The 25,158-nt window shown below is 40.8% G+C and overlaps 1 protein-coding gene across 3 annotated transcripts in view; it reads left to right on the top strand.

The window, feature by feature from the left end:
- Nucleotides 1-562: 562 nt before the first annotated feature.
- lmo3 (LIM domain only 3) overlaps nucleotides 563-25,158 on the top strand; it is a 40,074-nt gene continuing 15,478 nt past the window's right edge. The window contains exons 1-2 of one of the 3 annotated variants that reach the window (XM_060890089.1): nucleotides 563-748; nucleotides 6,664-6,877. In XM_060890089.1, coding sequence (XP_060746072.1) covers nucleotides 6,672-6,877 — 206 coding nt within the window. In that variant the 5' untranslated portion in view covers nucleotides 563-748; nucleotides 6,664-6,671. Of the gene's footprint in view, nucleotides 749-3,633; nucleotides 4,040-4,550; nucleotides 4,879-6,663; nucleotides 6,878-25,158 lie in introns of those variants that run through there. The other 2 variants (XM_060890088.1, XM_060890087.1) reach the window with 2 other exon arrangements.

The following is a 25,158-nucleotide window of genomic DNA, read 5'->3' as shown; positions in this document are numbered from 1 at the left end:
AGAGGGAGAAAAACGAGAGATGGAGGGAGACAGGGAGAAAAAGAAGACTAAGCTCTGTCAATTGGAGTGAGTGCACTACTAAGTTTGGCTTCACTACAAAGGTTAGCAGATCTGACTGTCAATACTGTCAGAGGAATGGAGTCTTTGGAAGGGGAGGCAGTGGGAGGAGGAGGAGGATACACGGAGGTGAGGAGGAGGTGGTGGTGGTGGTGATGATGATGAAGGGGGGAGGCAGGAGGGTTTGCTTTGAGAGAAAGAGATACTTTGATATTTCGGAATGTTAGAAGGGTGAATACGGAGAGCTGGAGGTTGGGGATCTAATTACCGGGCCATAATTGGGGGCTGGGGAATAGGCCGCCGTCCTCTCAACTCGCTGCAGATCAATTATGTTAAGAGAACATCTGTAAGTAGAGCTTAATGAGGTCCATTAGAGCAACATGCGCTGCCTCTCCCTAACCGGGCTTGTCAGCTCCTTGGATGAGCCGGAGAGCGCTGCTAACTGGGGACCTGCTGGAGGTGCTTAAATAGAAGAGGAGGGGAGGGAGCGAGGGAAGAAAGAAGGGAGAGAAAGGAAGCGCGCTCTGGTCGGTCTTGCCTTGCTGCCAGCGGAAGATACGAACCTTTTTCTCGCATGGAGGACGACAGAGGGGGGCTTTGAGATCGAGAGACATCCAGAGAGCGAGCCGGGGAAAAGGAGTTTGATCCGAAGCGCAGGAGCTCGTCACACGCACGCGGCAACTTTCCCTCGGTACGGTACGCTTTCCTAAGGGCGCGCGGACGCACGAGTAGTAACGCTCACTGTGTATCTGTGTGTTATGTGTGCATTTATATTTATATGTATGTGTGGCTCTAGAAGCAAAAGGGGCGTGTTCGGAGATGTCGAAATGCTACGAGTGTCATTGTTTTCTATTTCAATTTGAAAAATATTACAAGTGCGCAACTGCGTGCGGTGTTCGCTGCTGCTCGAGCGCTTAAGAATCAGGGGATTCCGTGAAAATGCATGCTACTGAAAGGATGTTTATGCTCTGAAACGTATCTGCTGGCTCCGGAAATAGCTCTGCTTGCCCTTCCGAGAAAAAAAAAAAAAAGATTTACACCGCTGTCGTTAAGCTCCGAGTTCTCGTGCCGTTTGGTTTCAGCAGGGATCTTCACACTTTGTGTCCTTTTGCATGGAGTGTTGTTGAGTGGATAGAGTGAGTGTTTGGATGGAGTGATAACATCCTCCTACCGGCTGTGTAATCAGTGTGTTTGGGGAGAGAGAGAGAGAGAGAGAGAGAGAGAGAGAGAGAGAGAGAGAGAGACTCTACATGAACAGCCTTATTATATCGTTATATTCTGAATATTGTGATTTATATTGTTGTGACTATTAAAAATAGATTTGATCACTGAATTTAACAGCATATTAGATCAACTAAAGTTATTTGTATTTGTTAGATAATGTTGATTAAAGATGTACCGAGCAACATCCAATGATGATATAGAGAGGTATCAACTGGATCAGTGTTGCAGTTGATTTGATTTATCCACTTGTGCATCCTGTGCTTTGAATGTGTGTGATGTATACAGCACAGATCAACATGAACACAGGATGCATACTGTAACTGTTTTACAGCACAAATTGTTCAGAACTTGGCAATAGAAACTTGGGAGTCAGCTATACTTTGAGAATCTCAGTATTGGAGCATTTTGAAGAACCCAAAATATGTTCTTCAACATTCATATAGTATTGAATATGAACAATAAGGGACTCTGCATCTGTATATGTGGATGCTACGATTCATTGAAACCCATACAGAAATGAATCGTTGATATTCATCATGATGATCAAAGCACAAAATAAAACGGAGCGGTGATTTGATGGAAATCTCAACTGTATGTGGAAGCCTTCTGTGTTATTGTAATAATGACTGATAAATAATGCGATAAAGATTGATATGTGTTACAGTGTATACTCCCTTGTAGAATCACTTCACCCATTGTAGACTTTAGTGTTTTACTCACAGTGTGCACTCTTACTCTGCATAGTCTAACAATGGCACTCTTTCTAGCTCATCACTCCCAATAATTCAGATATCTTTGGTGAGTAATTGACATGATAACACACTATATAAAGTGGAAGCGGGGGTATAAAAAAAAGGATGAAGAGGTTAGAGCCCCCATACCTCCTTTCCCATTCGCCCTCTCTCTTTCTCCTTTACACACAAATGGCATGATTACACAGATAGCTCTGCTCTGAAATAATTCAATCCATGACAAAAACCTAATTACTGGCAGGTCATATACCCTGTCAGCTTTAATGCATCTCATCAGTCATAATGGTGGTGAGGAGCATTTTTATGACCCATCTCATTACTGCTGCATTTTAGGCACAGTGATTGGCAAGAGGCCGCAATGCTAACAATCGAATACACCAAGTCTGACACCATCTCTCCCACTTCTTTTCTTTTTGCATTTTCCCCAGCTCTCTTATTGAGGGATTTCACACTGAGACTGAGAAAAGTTTTAGCGCATTGTCAACAGCAAAAAAAAGCTAATTGTGTGTGTGTGTGTGTGTGTACACTATGAAGGGAGGGAACAGGAGGCCTTATGCATCATTCTCCTTGGCAACCTGGGCATCAATAGGCGCTAATTAGAGTGTGCAGGTGTAACCAATGGGTGAGGAATAAGTAGAGTTACTTTGCACAGGGGATCAGAGGAAAGCTATAAGCCTATACACGACAACACCGGCACTCCACTCAGTGAAAAAAGCAGTAATTACTGCAGTAGTGTGTGCTACAACTGAGACATGATAATAAATATACTGACCCAATCATTTGCTGCAATGCTATTATGCAAACTGCCTATACACACCGTACACACTGGCAGTCTGACCTCTAAGGCTAGTGTGGGTGGAGTTGAAATGCTTTAAGTGGTTAGATTAAGGCATGCGTGGTTACTGAAACATTCTTCCTCCCTGATGCATTGAGACATGGAAATGTTTGCTCAGTTACACTAAAACAGTTTGATAAATATGTCTGCAGCTCTTCTATGTTGTAACCCCAACCTTTAGTATGCTTATTTCACCTAGAAATATGAATAAAGTGTACATTTAAAAATAATTTAACGTACATAATTGGATCCACAGGGACCACTGATAATGTATGGTTATTTTACATTTTAATTGATCATTAAAACTACACCAGAGGCACCTTCTCGAGTAAAAGATATATTCTAAAGGTACAAATGGTGTACCTACTCCAGAGAAGGAACAGTACACATTGGTCCCCTTATTACTGAGAGTGCATGGTGTAACGGTTACATCTTAGACTAGTTTCTGACACTTTCGGTACCCGACGTTCCACAGGTTAAAGGGTGATGTCTCCACTTGAAGGTCTCCATAACTTGAATTAATAAATATCCACTGCCTATAAGGAAGCCCCAAATGTGTACATGTTCCTGGAGGTTCCTGCTCTGACAGCAGTTAATGATCGTAGGTCACATTGACTGCAATATGATCTGTGGTGCAAAAAAAGATATCACACTACAGCATGTAAATTGCTTGCACGCAATATAGGAAGAGGAACTGTAGCAGTGAAAGCAGAGCTCGCGTGCACGCGCGTCAGTCAGTGAACAGAGCGCAAAGTTTCTCTAGGGAGCGCGCGCCGTCACTCCGGCTGTCTCTTATTAAGCTAACGACCTGTTTTTCTCTTCGTCTAGTTGTCTTACCGGTGAGGGATTGGCTTCTCGAGATCATAAAAACCAGGATCCGCTATTCCTCGAGTCTCATTCGCTGTTGAGCAAGTTGTTCCGTGCTTTCCGCTATGCTTAATCCGTGCTCACTCAGTCGAAAACACCTGTAGATTTTTTTTTAAAACTGTGTGTTTGCGCGATCCTCAAGGACCTCGTTATATCCGAGCGGAAGATAACCGTGATCTGCAGCTCGAGGTCTGTTTCGTGAACTTTTGATTTTCTTGCTTTGAGGAATATAGAGAGGGAGTGTGTCCCAGTGCAGCCTGTATAGCTACTGAAGTTCACTGTTCTGCATAAGTTGGACAAAAAGGTGAGTGCCTTGCTGTTGAGATTGGTCCTGAACCGGTTTTATACACGTTTTGGAGCTCGCACAGAGCATTAAAGTGCTGAAATGAACACGCACGTGCTGCACGCTTGGTTTCATTAACTCTGTTTAGAGCGACACGAATGTAACCCTGGTGTTATGTGTGTGTATATATACATATATATGATAAGCTTAGATTGCAACACATGATTAATTGTACAATAGAAATAGGGCATGGAGAATTTTCAATTCTAGTTTTGATTCTTCTTTTTATTTTTTTTTCTTACACAAAGTGGCGTTTTTTTGTCAATGTGTAAACATATTAAAGCAAGCTGTCATTCTGGAAAAAATAATAATAAATAAATAAATAAATAAAAATCATTAAGCATCACGAGCTGTTCGGTGTTCTGTAGCAGCTCGTGCGCGCGCACCCCGACCCGCGCCATACGATGTAGGGATGACGGCACGCGGAGGGGTGAAGTGAAGAGAGTGCGCCTTTGTCGTCCACTGTCATTCTGTTCTCTCGCCTCCTCCACGGCTGCTGCTGCTGCTCCTGCTGCTGCTGTTAGTAGGTTTAATTTCATAGCCGAGCGCTGACGGACGGCGCTGAGCTCGAGCCCCTTTTTTCCCCAAACCCCCTGTGCGTGTCTTTGTTTGCCGTTTTTCGCGTTTCCTTTTTTTCCCTCTTTCTCGCGAGGCGAAACAGGATTGTTAGCTGTAACAAAAGCGAGCCGCCCCCCATCCAGCTGCTCACTTCACGGAGAAGGGGAAACCCTGTCGTCGCATGGTGGTGATTCCAGGCGCCGGTGCGGGTCGACAAATGCAGAAAAGGGAGAAAAGTTTCGGTAAGGTCTCAGCGCGTGCATTTGCTTTTTAACCTGAGAGTCTGATTATGCGCGTGAACGGCTGCGTAAAATCCCTAACGTTATTCGGGTTGTGACCGAACCGTGTAGTTTAATCCGACACAAACCGTTTTCTGATCTCCGTTAGATCTTTATGCCTTAATAATTTACCCAGTGTTGTAATTTGTTCCCTTTACATTTCTGTTCCGTGCCTGGTGTCGTGATTCCGGCTGTTTTTTTTTTTTTTTAACGGTTTCCGAGTTTAACTGCGCTTCCGTTTGGTGGTCGTGCATCGAAAATTGGGCTCCCTGTAACAGCATCCGATGTTATTGGCCTTTTCCGAGCGCTTGGCTGCCATGGCAACAGTAATTAAACTGATAAGCGGGTGAAATGTCAGCACCGGCGGCTCGCGCAGCTGCTCCGCGCTCGCGCTCTGACTCAAGCAGACGGTCCCGCGCTAGTATTTCATTACAAGAACAGTGGCAGCATTATTCTGTAAAAAACGTCACTCTGTTACTACACATTTCAGCTGAAATGAGTTTTAATCTTTAACGTGCAAAACACGAAGCTTTCGGTTCATCTTACAGGTTGATTCGGTTAATGGAGATCAGCAGAGGGTGGAAAAGCCTGACATGCAGTCGATGCAGTTTGGTTGCGGACCCTTTGGTGAACGGAAACTGTAAACTTTTGCTGTTCTTGGTAATGACTGAGGTGTGAAGTGGTGCGGATGAGCGCCGCTGATGGGGAACGGAGGCGGTAATCAGCGCGCGCGCCTCACGCCGGCGCATCCGGTCAGACTAAAAGGTCAACAGTTTAAACAGAGCAGCAAAATAGGGTGCGTTCAATAGCACCCACAGTTTGGCAGTCCTTCCACAGCTTCTTTTCTCTAGTTTTTAGCACTTGTTTCTATTCCTCTATTTGAAACCGTTTTGTTTGAATTCAAATGACAAAAAAATGAATGCACTTTCACGCTCTTGACATGTTTGTTTTTTCTGTATACAAAGTACACCAAGGTCGTCAGGGTTTGTAGTATGTAATTGCAATGCTCTACAGCGATTGTCGATCTGCATAAATCCCATGTGCCTTTTGTGTCCAGAAAGTAGAGGCATCAAACAAAGTCTCCCTCTTGATTTAAAGTTTACTAACACCCAATCTTGTCTTTCTCCAGGCATGTTTACTCTTAGGTTAGCAAGATGTTCAAGGTGAGTGCAGGGGGGGGGATGAGGCAGATTGTCCCGGTGTCGACACAACAGGCACGAATCAGGCACGCTTCTAATGGAGGACAAAAACTATTAGGACCGGACAAAAGGGGAACCAGGAGTGCAGGCGCCGGGTAGTGCTCACTCTCTGCTGTATGGAAGGAGAATACTAATTACAGGCCGTCTGCATGAGCCTGCATTGTAGCCTCTCTACCCAACAAAGCCCTTTCACAGCCTAAATAGGGGTTACACAATGGCTGCACTGGGGGCAAAGCTTTTCCTGGCCCCTCCTATGGTGAGCGAGAGAGAGAGGAAAGAATGAGAGAGAAAGGAGAAAAGCGAGCAAGAGATGGGAAGAACTGTGCAGCTGTTGTGTTTTTTTTTTTTTTTTTTTTTTTGTTAGATTAGTGTTTGCATACCAAATTTAATCAAGTTATAAGGAATAGTGTGGTTAGGTATTTTTGGATCATTGGTTGCCATGGTTTAAAAAAAGGTGCACTGTCCAATTTATTGTTTGCGTCAGCTACCTACTGTATGAGTAATTATCATGTTCTAAAATTCTCCGGTCTGATCTTATTCTGCTTGGCAGGTATACAAATGCTTTCCGTCCAGCCGGACACCAAGCCAAAAGGCTGTGCCGGCTGCAACCGGAAGATCAAGGACCGCTATCTGCTGAAGGCCTTGGACAAATACTGGCACGAGGACTGCCTAAAGTGTGCATGCTGTGACTGCCGCCTTGGCGAGGTGGGCTCCACGCTGTATACCAAGGCCAACCTCATCCTCTGCCGGCGGGACTACCTCCGGTAAGACCCACTACCAAACCTTAAAACAACAACTAGCATCTGTCCAAACTGGTTACTAGAAAGGAGTAGCATCTTTGGGGCTAATGCTTCTGGCTTATATGATGTATATCTAAAATTAAAAAAAAAAGTTTATATTTTGATTTGTATATAGACCTAAACAAAAAAAGGTAGACATGGATCAAGAAATTTCTTTAACTTGTGTAGTGGGACTCGAGGTTTTTACTTAATTGATGATTGAAATTGCTTTCAAAGCCACACTGGTCCTCACGGCTGCATTGACCACACACAAACGCGGCCTTCTTGGTTCTTCTTCTAAACAGTGTTAAAGCAAATGCCTAAAAGCCTTGATTACTCTCCACATTGAGATTCTGAGTATTCTTCTGTGCCTTTACATATGGTGTTCTCTTAATCGAAAAAGACAGATCTTTATGAGCCAATAAACTGCTAGCGTTTCTCCTTCGGTTTGAAGGAATTCACTTGTTGGATCCAATTAGTGTGCTGGAATAGAGAGTGGAGCATTGAGTTTAAGACCACCCCAGATCCTGCTCATTTTTCTCTCACTGAAAGAAGGCTAAGTGTCCAGTCTAGCAATCACTACTTTCTCTTCACACTATTGTACCACTCTTGACTGACAAGCTTTTCACTTGTTTGCACACTTTTCATTAAAGTTTGGGCTTAGCTGTGTGCACACTGAGGTGGTCCAGTAATTGCACTGATGCTGGCCCAGTTTTGGTTCCACTGAGACAGTTCGGGGTGGGTAATTAACCTTTTACAAGTTTGAAGCTGTTTACATGGATATAAATTGCATGTGTTTATAAATTAAAAAAAGGTAAAGAGTTCCATTAAGAGTATTCACTACAAAAATGAGGAGACTCGCACTGAAAATAAAACGGAATAGTACACGTGTACACTAGTACACTAGTACACCAGTACAGTGCCATTCGTTTTCAATAATAGAATAAATTCTCTGTAGGCTTGTTGTCTAGTATGACATCACATCAGTATTGTTATTGACTGTAGTGGTGAAGATGATGATGATGATGACATTGTACATGCAAGTGTTCAGTTGTACTTTTCAGGTCACTTATTTTACCAGCTAACTTTTCAACAAGAGTTTGGGGCAAGAAGGCAGGGACCAGCTCTAGTTACTTGTAATGCAGCTGTTAAAAAGCACGTGTCCATTTAAGCTCACTGCGCCACTTCAGGACGGTTGTTTTTGAACGTGTTAGGAGCCGCTACATCGGGTTGCTACTCTGCAAAGGCACAGTTCATTTAATTTGCGCAGAAGGGATGAGGGTCTCCATTAGGCATGACACAGACGAAGAGACTTTTGCAGAGATGAGATGGCCAGAGGGCTGAGGCTATGCTCAGATTATTTTCCTACAGTAAGCCTCGTTGGCTGCATCCTCCTAAAGCGTATCTCCATTCATGACAACATGCCTGTATGCCTTAAAACAACAGCTCAGGAAGAGAAAAATAAATTTGAGAAATGGATGATGGCATTTTTTTTTTTCTTTGATAGAATATAAAAGCCTAGTCCTTCGGTAATACATTTTAGCAGATGAAAGACACAAAGCGGTGTTTGTTAAAAGTGATGGATTAAAAAGTGAACTTTATTCTCTGTGTGCTTGTGTAGCATAGTTGCGTGTTTTTATTTATTTATTTATTTTTTTTATATTCAGTAATTGCCTGAGATCTTTTTATTCTAGTCAGCATTTGGGAGGATATAGGTGCTGCTTGCTTGCTTCTTCTTTTTCTTCTTCATCATCAAAAGTTCAAGGTGACTGAATTGATTTCACTGTAGCTATCAGGCGACTTTTCTGTCCGTCCCTGCTGTTCGGCATCTGCTCACTGGCTTTTACTGAACGGCAAACACGGCCGACGCCTGGCTCTACACATCACGTTCACAGCCCCACTAACAAAAAAAAAAAACGCTCTTGATTTCTGAGATAATCAGTGGCCACTCTTACAAAAGCACTACCTCTCAACACCTGATCATTCCCTTATTTATTTTCTTAGGTTCGCACTGCAGTTGGTCACAGAGATAAAGAGAGACTTGATTCCCCTCACCCAGCTCTCTCTCTCTCTCTCTCTCTCTCTCTCGCTCTCTACTTGTTCTATTTCAGCTTTCTATTTAAAAGTGAATTATGCTTGGATTTATTATACATGGCCACCCAACCCCCATCTCGCAGAATCAATCCAGTCCTGTTTAGCAGTGTGGCATGTTATTAAGGCTGACATAACCAGGGTTAATAGAATTCTTCAGGGGTCTGCGGCCAAGAGCAATGTGGTCCCACCAGCTGAGAAATAATCCCTTTCACAACACACGCAAAACTCAATTAAATAAGTACACAAAAAACGGTTTGTTTTCCAAATTGATGTTTACTGTATATTTTCAGCTGGTCAGAATGTTATTACTTTACTATAGCAGCAGATTTGTCAGTGTAATTAAAATCACAGGTTTCTGTTAAGTTCTAAAACTTTATCATTTTTATAGTAATAGCTCATTCACAGGGACTTGGTAATAATAGGTTTTGTTATATAGCAAATAAAAAGAAATAAAAATGGATTCTCATCGACATGGTGAAGATTTCTGAAGAATCGTTTTGTTTTACCTTTGTTTTGCCGGCTCTTATAACGGAACCGATAACAAGAACTAGCTTGTCTCACGGACGCAAACATTAAATTTAAGGTGTGATGAATAATAAAAATGATTACGTTGTTCTTTAATTTACAAAAAAAAAGAAAACGGTGCTGAGGTAAAAGATAAACATTCAAGATTGGAAAACTATCGTGCCCTGTTGTGTTTTATTCATTATCTTGCAAATATAAGACCGTTTCAGTAGAAACAAGCAACAGGAAGCGTTTACAGCTCCAGATACTGTGCATTCAAAATCATCCTATGAAGCGTTTAGACATTTAGGAGTTAATTACTTGATGTCACACCGGCCTTGATTCTTTTACCACGCTCAAAGTATGGATATATGTCGTCGGAGCATCCTATCACCAAAATAATGCTTTTGATACTGTGCTGGTGTCTCTATTAATGATAAAGCATAACAGCAATAACTGTGTTTACACCAATGCTTTTGCATTTCAGAGCAAAGTGCGATAAGGTTAAAAAGCCCAGACAAAAAAGGGAGCGACACATTTAAGTTGGGAAGGTGGCGGAAATAAACTGCTGCAGCCCACAGAGAGTAGCCGCAGACATGGAAGCAATCCGCCAAGGCCAGGATGCAAGCAGGGGGGAAAAGCTGTTAGGCATCAGTTAATGGAAAACTGTAAATTTCAGGCATCCATTTTAAAGACAGCACAGGGGGACCACTTATTTATTTATCTATCTATTCATTCATTTTTTTTAAATCCAACTTCAATTTTCCTCTACAGTGGTTTTACTAAGATTGTAAATGCAAGCAAACTCACAGAAGTCGTCGACATGACTGGATTTATTACCATTTTGGAAAGCAAGCTATCGGTGGAAGATAACCAACATGTGTTGCATGGTTTAGTTGTAATAACTTCTAGTCTTCCTCACTCATTCAGAAGCAACTTGCTGGACCACATCCACCGTGTCTTGTATAAACTCATGGAAATGAACCCTGAAAATGTATCTCCCGACTTTTCTCATATTTACATCTGCCATATCGTGGGCCGTGCAGAATTCGCACATATTGAAGTCCGCACTACAAGCATTACACAAAAGATCAATAAAGTGTGGCTGGCTTGTCTTATCTGGAAAAAGTTGGGAATTGGAGTAAGTTGTCTTGAAAATCTCTTACATAGGTTTTCAGATATATTCATCTTCTTTCCTTTTGGTTAGTCCAGCATTAATATGATGACGTGTCAATTCAAAAGCACATCATACGTCCAGTGCAAGGCCAGTAATGAAAAATAAAATTATGACCATGTACAATCACAACCTAAAACTGGTCATGCCATTGGGAAGCTTCTCCTCCTCTTGTTGTTTATCTTTTTACAAATAAATTTGTCTAAGCAGCTATTCATATTTGACTAAAGAAAAAAAAACAAAGTTTTGCAAAGAAAGACAAATGTGTTCGGTGCAAAATTGAATTTTTTTCTTAATTTTATATTTTGATGTCTACTTGACAACATGACTAGGCGATGTTGAGGCTTTTGAATTAAGCTCTGCCTGTCACTTGATGTCAAAGACTGATGCAGATGATGCTAATAATAATCAAAGTGATAACTTCTTTCTTGTTGTAGCATTACAAACTAATTAAAACATGTTTTTCTGTCAGTAGTTTAGGTTATAAATGTACATATTTGTCGTGTGTGTCATTCTGCAACAGTTTAGAAATACTGTATTATCAGAATTTCCTCGATTGATTATCTCACACACACACACACGCACACACACACTTGTCCCTCATGGTGTAGGCATGCATTTGAGCTTTAAATCAGAAGCTGTTCAGCTTTTTTGCTTCTTTGCACAACTACAAGTTACACAGGAAACTCTATAAACACGCCCCGAAAGTTTATCACACATTTATCCCTGTGACGAATGAATCACTATAATAATTCATGTTGGCTCATTAGTAGTTTGCTGATGACACGGTGCAGCTGTGTCATCTGAGAAAGGTTAGCTGGTCTCCCCATTGGGAATTGGAGCAGTGTACTTCCTCTGAGACTGGCTGAAAGATTGAGGCCAGCTCTCCTCCTAATGACCAGTGCATATGGACTTCTGTCTCTGCTCTCTAGCACTGTAGAGCATCAAGCATTACTCCTTGGTCAGCTTTTTTTCTCTAAACAATCTGGACAAAAGCCTACAAAGACTATTTAGGGGTCAGAGAGTGTGTATGTGTTCGCAGCTGTAGACCGGTGTACGGCATATACAGACGGGTAATACATTTCATGGTAAAAATGGACTATTGTGGATGTAATTGAATTGTTTAACTTTGTTGACACAATTAACCTGCGAACACTACGAGTTGACGGTGTACCGCAAGGCTCAAATTTGGGTTCATCACTGTTTTATGGATATGTTCTTAGGTGTGGTGATTAAGGTAATTGCTCATCTATTTGCCATTATCACTTTGTTATTAAATGTTGTTACTTGTCTAGTACGTGTGCACAAGTTACAAAAATTACATTTTTACTCAATGTGAGACTGTGTTGTGCAATTCAAGGTGAATATTCCATTTTCTCCTTGAAGGCCTTGAAGAAAAACTGACAGACTTTTTATTTATTTATTTATTTATTTTTTTTTTTGTAAAGTACAAAATTTTTCTTTCCATATTCAGTTTAGTGCTTTTAAATGGCTCTGATCTCCCTAAATCCTGATTGTTTAATATAGTTTTTAAAAATATTCACAAACTTTCATGTTTCCATTGCAACATTTTAATAATTATAAAAAGATCATACGTTTTTAATGAATTATTTAAGGTTGCAGATAATGTCTGCAATAAAATATTCTTCAATATTTATTCATTATTTCTTGTTCCTAGGTCATGGAAACTACAAGAGAAATTCAGATAAAATACAGATCTGGAAGTTAGTGGTACAGTTGAATTAATCTGGAAGCAGTGTGTATTAGTTACTTGGAACAAACGAATGCGTTACTCTTTCCTTTATTTCCTGCTGATTCTTTGCTTGTGTATATTTAGCTGTGAGAAGTAAATAATTATAACCTTTTTATAATTGTACAATTGTAATATAATTCTAACCTTTTAATAAGCAACAATCTTTTAAATTAAGAGTGGGGGTAAAAAAAAATAAATTATGTAAAGCATAAAATCTTACATAAATATTTGACAGTTTTTTTTATTTATTTATTTTTCATTTGATGTGGACATTTAAAAAAGAATTATTTAAATACATAGTATTACTTCATACTGTAAATGTATTGATAATTTGGGGACCGTGTTGTGTTCTGGAACATTTTAAATTGAATTAGCCGCCTTCCTTAAACTCACAAAGAATAGTAATTAAATACTTTGATGCCTTTAAAACACCATCTAAACCCGTCTCTATAAATAGAGCGCTCTAAATAGGGTTAAATGTTCCACATTTCAGTGACTCATTCTTACGAATGTCATTTTTCCTGGCGTATATTGTGTTTTGAAACTCTTTATAAATATTTCATTATTATATGATGTACATTCTCTAATTCTAGCCGACAGTGTGGGTTGTTATAGCGGTGCATTTTTATTTTACTTTAACCCAAGGAGAAGACTTGTAGTAGTGGGCAGACTGATTGATTTTGCTCTTATATCACGTATGCACATGTATTGCGTATATGGTTATTTCTAGTTAATTCTGTCTCGCACACATCATTGAGACAGGTTTGGATGTATTTGCTCTGCCTTTTTCCAGGAGTCACTTTCTCATTGTTGAACCTCTAGGTTGCTTCATAGGAACACATTCTATGGACCATATATTCATAGCTATAACTGCTCTTCTAATTCTCTATAGCACATAATTTATCTTACTTATCTTAATGATTGCATAATTGTTAATACGTATTGCAGTTGTTTTTTAAATAACAGTTCACAGGACATTTTAGTTATAAAGTTTGCACATGGCATTACAATGAATCATGACTCTTGTATGATCAATCAATTAATTAAAACATGTTATTACAGCTTAATGAGACAGTATTATGAGAGTTTATAAAAAAGGACTTACAAATTGAGTTATAATGATTTCTGCATACAGACTACAAAGGAAGTGGAACGAGGATATATGTAGTAATACACGTCAGACTCTTTTACTTCTACTTGATGCAAGGTCTCAGGACTCCCAACATTCAGACGTGTACACCACTGAAGTATGGTCTAATATTTTAACTCTAAAGACAGATCCGAATTCATTCCAGCTCGTTTCTTAAAGCAAGTCGGCAGTCGCACAGCACAAACTTTATAAGGTGTCATTTCAAAAGAAGGCGTTTCAATGACTCTTAAGAGGCAAATCCTCCTGGAGAGCATGCTCTATTAGGGGCTGCTTTTAGTCTAGCGGTATCCGAAGCACTTGAGGTGTGGATACAGCCCAGGATAACCTTGTGTCTCTGCGGTACTTGTTACAATAGAGCACTCTGTGTGTATAAAAGGACCTCTTCTGGTCAAGATTTAAATGGGCCTGCAGCAAAAGACGTGTTTTCTCCTCTTCTTATCCGCTCAGTCTCATTAGATAGCCCCTTCTGTCCCCTACTACCCAGCCCATGTCCTCGCTAGTACCCCTAAGGGCCGTTGCGAATACAGGTTTTTCTTTAGCCGCCTTGTTTATGTCATCATGGTGTTATCAACAGCAAATTTGTGCTGTCCTTAAAGGGTAGCTGGCATTTACAAAATATGATGAACACGTTTCTTGAGAGGAAATAGGACACTTGTGTTTTCCTGAGCAAAGAGGCTGACTTTAGTAAACTAATTCACTCAAGGCAATGATGAGGGACAGTTTCTAAAAAGAGAAACCGTCTTTATACAGGCATGAGAAACAGCTTGAAAAAGGAAAATGTATCTCTGTGCATCTACCATAAGAAAAAGAAAAATGGGGTTCAAAGATAGAACAGATGTAGGAGGTTGCTATAAAGGCAAAGGCTGGGTATTAAATAATACTTTTAAAGAGACATGAAGTTTTAATATCTTTGAATGTTAGACAAGGAAAACCTGGAGATTCATATTCTGGTCTATAAATCATAAGCTGGTCTTAAAAGCACTAAACTGGCAACATCATCCATGTGGCTAAAATCTTAACAATAACGCATGTGTGATTTCAACACAACATTCACTTTGCAAATAGATACATTCATTTATATTTAAGGGAAAATCTGTACTGTAAATTTATTGTAGCAGTTGTTGCAGCGCTGATTATTGTCTCATCTCCCCCTTATTACTGCTGCTGTTTACTAGTTTGATAAATCTGACAAAGGAAGTAGAACAGTTCGGCTCTATCTAGAGCGGTGGTGTATGGGAAATGGAGGACCAGGCAGAAGAATGAGTGTGAACATGAATATAGGAATACATGTCTGAAATGTTTCAGAATTGTTCAGTACTCAAATAAACTGAGAATAGAGATCAGCCAAACAGGGAAAAGCAGGAACTTCGAAAGTGAGCCTGATCATTGCAACTGTCCCGAAATTTCCAGAAGCTCAGTTCCTGTTTCCGTGCTCATTGCCAACTGTATTATTTGTTGCCTGTGGTTTGTCGTATGATTCCTGCCCCTAGAGACTCTCAAGCCATCCTGCGAGCTGCAACGGCCTCTCCATTGCCACAAGGTGAACTATTCCCCACTGTGCGTTATTATTAATAACTGTCAGCCAGAGGGGGTCACCCACGACAACTCCTTGAAAAGAACCCAGGGCGAGGCAAGTAGGCCGCAGCTGGGTGCCTTGTAAAACAATACCCCCTACTCCTCCTCTTCCTACCCCCACATCCCCAGACGTTCAGTGCTTAAGGCAGGAATAATGCATGGGGGCGATTGGGGACCAGCGCACGGCATGTTTGCAGCCGTGAAAAATTAAGATGTCACCACCTGGCCCTGTTAAGCATACCTTTTGCCAGTGGACGGGAGCTATCTATTAGAGTGGAGCAGGGCAAAGGGACTTTTTTTTTTTTTTTTTTCTTCTTCTTATGCTTTGTGTCCTATTTTCCATGTTTTGTTCAAAGTTTATTATTGAAAATGAAACGGATTCTGACGATTGATGGAAATTCACAATAGTTCCTCATGCTATTAAAAAAGCACAGTGTTCAGTATATAAGGAAGTGATGTTGAAGAGAATATAGGCAAAAAAAAAAGATTCCTAAAAAAAGTCTATAGAAAAGTTTATTAATCTTTTTTATTGTTTGCTGGCAAGTTTTCCCAAATTTCCTTTTGTTATTTCTTACAATCCTCATTCACAGTATTTTTTTAGAATAAATATTATTACTGATGTGCAGTTGTACCGGCATGTACATTTGGAGGAGACTAGGTAGCGACAGCAATTTATTCATTCTATCCTCCTCTCTTGTGTACTTTCCCTTTGAATGCATTACAAATCCTGCTTTAATTTTCTCTGCAAAAGCACATAGACATCCAGCTACATCACTGCAATCTCTTCAAATGAAATTGGTTTCAGAGGGGTCAGAGTTCGGCGAGTCGGTCTGTGTTATGATTTCCATCTAATCTGGGAGAGGAATATAAAAGGATAATCTTCCCTACCTTTTCCAGCCGCGGTTACAGTCTCATGGTAGGCTAGTGAAGCCGTAGAAAAGTGGCAGTGTTGGAGTGGAAGGAAGGGTGGGGGTGGTGGTGGGGGGACTTTTTCTCTTCCTATTTGTTTTGTGGATTTATGGGAAGCGAAATGTCGGACAGCTCTGACTGTGCCATTCGTGGACAGACTCCATGAGTCTGTGGCTAGATTAAATGTCAACTTTGACCCTGCTGCTGATCAGAAAGGGCCACCCAGGGGCTGGAGATGGGGTTGATTTGGTCCAGAGGAGGAAACAGAGTGGCTGTGAATTTATTGCAGAGGACTTCTGCTGTGGCACTGAATTCCCTCACTAGCACATTTTTCATCTTAGCCTTATGATGGAAGGCAAATGTCCATTTAATTGAATTTTAAACAAACAAAATGCTTTTTTTACTCCTAGCTGTTCTATAGCAAGTCACTTGAGTGTAGTTTAATGAATCTGAATCTTTTAATGAATCACATTTTTTTGGTCTTTCACAGCTTACGTTGTCCTGATATTGCGCAGTCAAGAGTCTTTAAAAATGACTATATGCTTAGAAATGGCAAGGTGTGGAGGAAAGATATCATATTTAGATTCATTGCAGTGAGTTAGAACAGTCCCAGCCATGGCTTGGTGGATGCGAACCAGCAGCGGTGTAGCAGAAGAGCACAGTCAGACACCTGCTGAGTGCAATATTATCTTTTATCATCCCAGCAGTGGGAGAAACTGTTTGTCCGCAGCTTACTGCTCCTTGTTGTTTTTGTTGTATTGATTCCTGCCATTATGTTGCCATTACTTTCTATGTAGTGATGCAATTCTCTAAGGTTTGATTTGTATTGACGGCGCAAAGCCCGTGAACAAGAGCAGAGCTATTAAATATATTCATTACCTCCTTGTGTACGGTATATGCCACCAGTGCAGCTTATAATATACCCAATTGTTGGCACTGCATGGTTTTATATACTGTATGTGTTCACAATGTGCCTGTGATGTTCTCACGGGTGATTATTATAAAATTGTTAGGATTCTGTAGCCTTCTTGTTTGTTATATTTTCAGGTTCTATCCATGCCAGACTATCAGAGTGTATACAGGAAATTCAGGCGGTATTTTAAGTAGTTGTCATAGCAATGGCAATTCTGTCAAGATTGGAATGATTTCACATTTATGAGGAATATATCTAGTGTATATGCTTCATTTTTTCCTCCCAGTGTACAGGCATTAATTTTCAGAAAGTGCCACAATCGTAATGAGGAAATTAAAACAAGCACCTGCTGAATGCACTCAGAGGAGTGATCATGGTGGCTCTCCAACAGACTAAATTAAATCTTGACTATTTCTTTTTCTATGCCCTCCAACCCATTTGATATCCTCACTCCTCTGAGATGAACCGTTATTCCCGTCATTGACATCAAAGATGGACAGCCTTCTGGGAACGGGGTCTCAGAGCTTCCAGCAAATACTAGGCCCCAGAATCCCTTCATGCAGAGTGCTAATCTGGGCCATCCCTCTATAAATTATACTCTTCTTTGTCTTATTACATACTTATAACTCGAGAACTGTCCAGGGGTTGTTTGACCTTTTCTAGTCCCACTTTTGTGTGGATTGCTGGAGCTCATTACTGTGCATATGTTACTTTATATTACTTTAATTTGGTCAGAATGCAAAGTTTTCCTGGCTCCAAGTGCATTTCCTAGATCTCATTTGAAGTATCTTGAAGATTATCAACATGTTTTTGGAGCTAAGTGATTCAAAGAATAGAGAGTTACTTTTGTGCTATGAAAGGAGTCCCATTTTGAATTCTCAGATATCATGTACAGCTCCAGAGGTCTTCTGCTTTGAACATGCTAATTGAAGATCAGTGGCTGTTATTTCAAGGCCTGGTGGAGCTTCAACTAGCTTCGGCGGGGGGTGATGAGGTGATGTTGCATACTTGGCTGGAATCTCTCCTCTGCCGGCATGTGAGAGCGTGATAACCAGCCTTGCCGTTTGACACGCGCAGACTTGTAGGCCCCCTGCTGCCTCCAGAGCTTTGGCAGACACTGATCGTTTTTTGTTTCTGGACTCCAAGCTTTGGAATCCTGCCGCCATCCTGGCTCGTGACAGCAGCACCATCCAGAAAGCTTGCAGCTTAGCCTCCAACTGGCAGCATCCCTCCAAAAACCTGCTTGCCTCTCACCTGAGATAAAGCAACACAAGCAACGAATAAAATGCTCAGGGGGTGTGGTGCCTTGCTCACAAAGGAGGAACCCTCCTTAGAGGTTTGTGCAAGGAACAAAAGCTCTGTCTCAATGCCTTCTGGCTTCTTGGTTTGCCCTTTGGCAAGCAGTATGTTAGAGCAGTATGAAGTCAAGCTCTGGGATTTTGGTCATATCAGCATGAAGAACACCTGCTTTCTTTAAAAGACATTTATTAAAAATACTTAATGGAGCATTTTTTTTTATTCTGCTGCAAGTTAAGCATTTTTGCAACTAAATGCTAAGCATTCAGAGTAAATGATTTGCTTGAGCAATATGATATGAGCAGCACACTGAAGAGGAGGTTAGCTTTGCTACCTCACAGCTCCAATATCTTCAGGTTTGATTCTGATCTTGAGTTGCTGCTTCGGTGGATTTTCACACATTCTCCCCCATGTCTGTATGGGATTCCTGCATTTTACCCCCCCAAAAACATGCTGGTAGGTGGATTCTAAATTGCCCCTTTGGTGTGAGTGAGTACGTTAATGTACGTGTGTATGATGTCCTGTGACTGACTGGAAACCCATCCATGGTGTATTCCCATCTTGTGCACAGTGTTTCCAGGATAGGCTCTGGATTCACCTCAAGCCTGACCAAGATAAAGCATATACTGAAAGTGAATCATGAACAAATATGATCATTTGATGTCGCAGGATTGTTTTTTTTTTTTTTTTTTTTTTTTTAAAATATGAAATGTACCTGGACGACTCCATCGCTGCTGAACGTAATGAGCAGCTGATTGGCCACTAAAATTAATGGTTGAATTAGTTGCCTACTTTTTGCAGGCATGTCTTCAAGCATTGTGATTGTGAGTTTTTTTTTTTTTTTTTTTTTTTTTTTTTTTTTGTCGTCAAATCAACAACACTTGCTAGTCTACTCCATCTGGTATGCCTGATATAGACTAGTCCAGCTTTATGCATGGCTTGACCAAATGCACTTCCCTTCAGTAATGAAGCCCAATCTGGGATTCGGAACCTGTAGGCTTCACTGCATTTGTCTGATATGACTGGCAGTTTGATGCACTTCATCAGCGCTCCCCTGGCAATTAGCCTGTGATACAAGAGAGGGCCGTCCTCCGTTCTGTGGTAACGCCCCTTGCTTAACGAGCCTTTTATGGAGATGAACGGGACTGATTGAAAAGCGAAGGCCTTAGACTCTTTTTCGGCATGCTGGGAGAGAGAAACCTTCAGATGGTGATCGGTCCATGTCAGGCCCATTTTACGAGAGCTTGATTTGGATAGGGACTGAAGGGCAGTTCTCCCCCTCCCTAAACTGAACCCCTGAGTGACTTCTCAATTAGTGTGCGGCCTAGCGGAACTGCGAGACATTGCTAGATGTTCCGAACAGCTTCCACCTCTGAGATCTCCTTCAACCACGTGGTCAAGGTTATTTTACTGTGGATAAAGCATCAGTACACATGCTTATATTGAGCTAAACCTGGTTGTGGAGATAAAAGCAGCTGTCTTTTCTTTGCTTTTTTTTTTTTTAAAACAATGGTTGCTAGCCATTCAGCCACATAAAACACAGTAAGGTTCATCTGGATTATCATATCTTTATGAATGACTTTGATATCTGAACCAAAAAGATTCTGCCTTGTCCTATTAACTGCACAATGTATGTGAAAGAATCTGAAGATTTCTTTTCTCTCAACCTGACTAAGTGAACCCCATCTCGTCCAGTCACTCAGCTGTACTTTTGTAAAATGAGATGTAAATGCAGCCATTTTAACAGCTTGATTTATTCATGAGCGAGCCAAAAGAGAGAGAGGAATGCAAATGAGCCGCTCTGGCTTTGCCCTTGGCCCGGGCGCAGCCACAAACAAGCCCATCTCACTGAAGGAATTAACAGCTTTATTACATTACCTGACAGTATGGGCTGCACATGACAGCTACCGCCGCTTACTGTGCGAATGCTGATGTCATCATACTGAGCTGTGTGTAGCTCGTTTGACGTGTGCAGTGCAGGGTGAATGTCAGAATTCCCTTTTAGTTAGGGTTGTTTATTGCACTTTTTTGCAAGGTGAGCACCGGATTGTAATTCCGCATGCTACTTCTATGTCTTCGTATCCCAACACTTTTCAAGAATTAATTCAGCGTGTTTAACATCCAGACTCTATTTAGCCACGCTTCAATGACTTTTCCAAATAAAATGAACTCCATTTTAAAAAAAAATAAATAAAAATGGACACGTCGTCTCTTTAAGTTTAATTCTGGATTCTCTGATTTCTTGCCACCTCCCGAAAACATAAGTGGATTGACCCTTCTTGTGACTGGGTATGTGAATGTGTGTATGGTGCAGTGCAATAGCTGATGCAGTACATAGTGAAAAGAAACAATCTAGGACTATAGTGCTACATAAAACAACACCGAGCTATGGACTTTGTTGACAGTAAGTTGTCCTAACCACATAAAGTTCATCATGTGCTACCTAGTGCAAACAGTGCGAGACAAATGCCAGTGCAGACAGACAATACATTCTGTAATTGAGCATTTGTGCCAAATAAGATTGTAAACAATAAAGAGGCTTCTTGTAAACATATGTACATTTATAAAGTAATGGCAGTTTGTGTCATAATTGAATTGTGTTGTGAAAAACAGCATTTAAACAGTGTTTATTACAGTGGTGCTGTAAACATAGATGTACTGTATATTGAAAGCCAGCATGTGGTGGAAGACAGACTATGATATCTCAGCTGCCCACACTATCCGCTGAAGGGTTTTGGGGTCCGAATTTTACATTTACGGCATTTAGCAGACACCCTTATCCAGAGTGACTTACAACTGAGCGTTAAGGGCCTTGCTCAGGGCCCAACAGTGGCAGCTTGCTGGACCTGGGGTTCGAACCCATGACCTTCCGATCAGTAGCCCAACACCTTAACCACTGAGCTACCACATCCCAGAAATGGTGCAATTCCCAAACTAGACAGTGATGCAACGCTCAGGATGCTCTCACTGGTCCCTCTGTAGATCATGGTCAGAATGGGGGGAGGAAGATGGGATCTTTGTAAGAAGTAGAGATGCTGCTGAGATTTCTTGGTGATGTTGCTGGTGTTGAATGACCGGGTGAAGTTCTCCACCAGATGAACACCAAGGAATTTGGTACGCTTGACCATATCCAAGAAGGATCCTTCAGTGTTCAGTGGAGAATAGTCGCTGTGGGTTCTCCTCAAGACAACAACCATCTCTTTTCCCACCACGGTTGTGTCATCGTCGAACTTGATGTGGCTCGAGCTGTGCATTTCCACACAGTTGTGAGTCAGCAGAATGAACAACAGTGGCCTGAACACACACCCTTGAGGGCCCCCAGCGCTCAGTGTGGTGGTGCTGGAGATACTGTTCCCAATCTGGACTGGCTGAGGTTTCCCAGTCAGGTAGTCCAGGATCCAGTTTCAGAGGGAGGTGCTTATGCCCAATAGGCTCAGCTTCTCAGTCAGATGTGTTGAATGCTGAACTAAAGTCTATAAACAGCATTTGAACATAAGTGAACTTTCTGCCAGGTGCTTGAGACCATTGGTCATTCCAATTGGTCATTTGTCATTTCAATGGCACCATCCATGGCATTTTTGGACATTTTACAAATTAAAATTTCAGTTTTTCCCATTAACATCGATTGACTTCTATGATTATGTCCCAGCTCTCCAATCATCTATATACACACAGTCCAGGGGCCCCTTTCTATCCCCCTTCTTGAGTACATTCTCCTATTTATTTATTTTTTTTTCTCTCTCATTCTTTTCCTTCTTGTTTAGTCCACATGATATTTTTTTTTCATTGTTCTCTTCTTGCAGTATTTTTCACTCTCACTTTCTGTCTTTTGCTCTGCCCTTTTCTTTCTGCTTTTTCTTACATTCCTTTGGACCTACTTAGTAATTTACAGTATTAATTCTCTTTTCTATTCCACCCTCACAGTTAGACCTACTCACCTGTGTGCTGTGGGGGAGGGCAGTGCGTTAGAGCTGTAAGTAATCAATGCAGTCCTCAAATCACATCCTGCCTCTTCATTAAATACCTATCTGAGTGTGGGGAAATAAGGGCAGCGGATTAATCCAGGTGTCTGTGAGTGTGTGTGTGTGTGTGTGGGTGTGAGAGAGAGAGAGAGGCAAGTGCTGGTAGTTGTGTATTGATTGTGCTGAATCTTTGCCTCTTTAGCATTTCAGAGAGATTAAAACTGTATGGAAAAGCAGCAATCAAAAGGAATCACCAACGTGTGTGGGGGTTTGTGTGTGAGCACACACAGGGGTGTGTGGGTGTGTGTCATCCCAGTGATTTCTCAGCCCATCTCCTCTGCATCGGGTCTGCACACCGACACACACCAGCCTGCATCCAACCTGGTAGCAGACGAGCTGCTGTAAGCTACACGACGGCCAGCGTTCGTCCGAACAAGAGCTTAAAAGATAAAGCTATTACTGTTCTAGTGACGTATTTTGACTTTACTTTGATCCTACTTTTGTTCAATATCTGTATCTACATATGACACATTTCTCTTCAGTCACCTCCAAGTAATAGTTTGGATTACTGTGTAACGGCATAATTCATAAGAGCCTTTTGTCTGTAATTATTTTAACTTGAAAGAAGTTCCTCTTGCTGAAAGGGAAAAGGTATGCCATAATGAAACAGTTAAGCTTTTTTCTCCTTCTGTCAGAATTACCCCAGCGCTGCTTGTGCTCACGTTCTAACAGCTCCAGATATTTGGATTTGATCAGGCCTAAGGCTTTTGTGTGCTCTCATTAAAATAATTGGCTGTTCTTGGTCCATTCATTAGAGACTCCTCTATTGTTAGGCATGGGTAGCGAGATCATTTGCCCTGATTCTTTCCTCCCTGCCACACATTGGAATAATAAAGAGACATCACACTCGGGGAAGTGGAGCCGCTGTACTCGGTAACGCATTACTCTGATACCCATATGTCCCTGGCACAAAGCAGAGCAGGCCTTTGATACCGAAAGGGGGTGTGTATAATTAATTAGATTTTTTTTTTTTTTTTCGAAAGTCAGAGGGAGGAGAAAGCGTATTGATCACGAGTTCATTTGGCTTTATCTTTATTCAACTAATTACTTTTAGTCTGAAGAACATTAAGGTGGATTTTCATTTTAAGCAACAGTGGGAATTTTTCACAGAGAGGGGGGAAATTCCCCATCGCTGTATTTCAGCAGTGATTAAAACATTTCAATCATTACGTCTACAAAAAGTCCCGGCGTGCCGATTGTGGGGAGCCATTTGGAACTTTTATCTAATTAAAAGCCTATTTTAAGTATTTTTCCTACTTCTTTTGTTTGTAAGATAAAAAAAAAAAGGGGGTAGTTAATCAGGTAGGTTCTGAAGTCATTTTTTGCTGACTTTTTTTTTCACAGCTTGCGTGATAGCATTCTGGTGATGAGGTCTGATCAAGCAGTTCTAAGTACAAGTAATTCTAATTTTCTTTCTTTTTTTGCATAGCAACACAATTGCGCCGTTCCTTCTGTGCATCTTATTAGAGAGTGACCGGTTCGTCTGTTTTGACATTTTTTTTAATGCCCATTTTCAGCGCTAAAGAAAGCACAGCCGGTCTACACAGAGCTGTTAATGAGGAAGGTGGAATGTATTAGCACGTCCGTGTGCTGGGAAACTTTCAACGTTACGTCGAGTCAGTTTGACTAACTTCACTGTTGACTGTCGTCTATAGAAAACTGCAAAAAGCTATGTAAATAATGATCATAAAAAGACACAAAGAAATATGTTCTAGTCCTATTTTGTTTTCAAAGCACCTTCTAATTGCTGTGTTTGTGCTCAGGTGGAAAACTAGGAAGCTTGAACACCATTAACCCCTGTGTGCTACAATTTACTTTCAAAGTCTAGGCATTAAGGCTCATTCTTGCAAATGTGTGTGTTCTTCACTTCCTGTAATTAAGTAGAGCTTTTCACATGTAATCTGTAAATGCAGAGAGGTCAGAACCAGCATCTGTATTCACTATTAGTTGAATCTGAAATAAAGGCAGAATTATTGAATCGTGTTTTTCTTCAGCGCTAAAATGTCCTGATTGAAGGGTCAGCGTTTCATTTGACGGTTCAAGGGTAGGATGGCATTGTTTTCATTTACCGGCCTTAAAACATTGCTTTTGCATCAAGCCGTTTGATGTTTTAGCGTGTACACTCAAAAGAGAAGTTCCTTTTTTTTTTTTTTTTTTTTTTTTTTTTTTAAAAAGAAAACTTTTTAAATTTAGCCTAAAATGTGAAAACCTCAGATACTCAGAGGAAATTAAATTTCCAAGTAGCCCTTCAATAAATAGCCCTTTAAAGGTCAAAAGGCATTTTTAAGCATTCTGTTCAATCCAAAGTAGAAATAAGCATAGTGTTTCTAGAACTTTCACTAATTTCTAACATCCTAGTTTTAATACATACTGAAGGCGAGGAAAATAAATCTTCGATTAGTGTTATGTTTACTTGCTACACATTATAATTGTGATTACGATGTGAAATCTATTTTAAAAAACATTTCTACATTGACTCATTATTTAAAGAAAAATCCCAGATAAAAGAATCTGATGCTTTCGTGATCGGAATGCTGACAGAACGCAACAATAAATTGGCAATTTGTAAGAAAGCTCATTTGCATATCCCATTATTGCAAAATAAAATTAAAAACGATTGCGGTAAATAACAGGCAACGCAGCCCTATCTGGCATTGCCTCGATACGACATGTGCACAGCAAAACACGTCTGCATTTTGACCTCGACACATGACGAACAATAGCCACCATATCCATTTAGGAGCTCTTCACAACAGCAGTGTCCCTCTCCATCATTTTGCTTCTAACAGCTAAAGATCACACCAGCAGTATTTCCATTTAAAAATGCTTCTAAATGGTTTTCGAGAATCAGTCGACTGGACGCATTATGTTTTTGG

Source organism: Tachysurus vachellii, chromosome 16 (genome assembly GCF_030014155.1).
Source record: "Tachysurus vachellii isolate PV-2020 chromosome 16, HZAU_Pvac_v1, whole genome shotgun sequence".
In the NCBI taxonomy this organism is placed as follows: Eukaryota; Metazoa; Chordata; class Actinopteri; order Siluriformes; family Bagridae; genus Tachysurus; species Tachysurus vachellii.
This window is presented reverse-complemented; position numbering and strand designations above follow the sequence as displayed.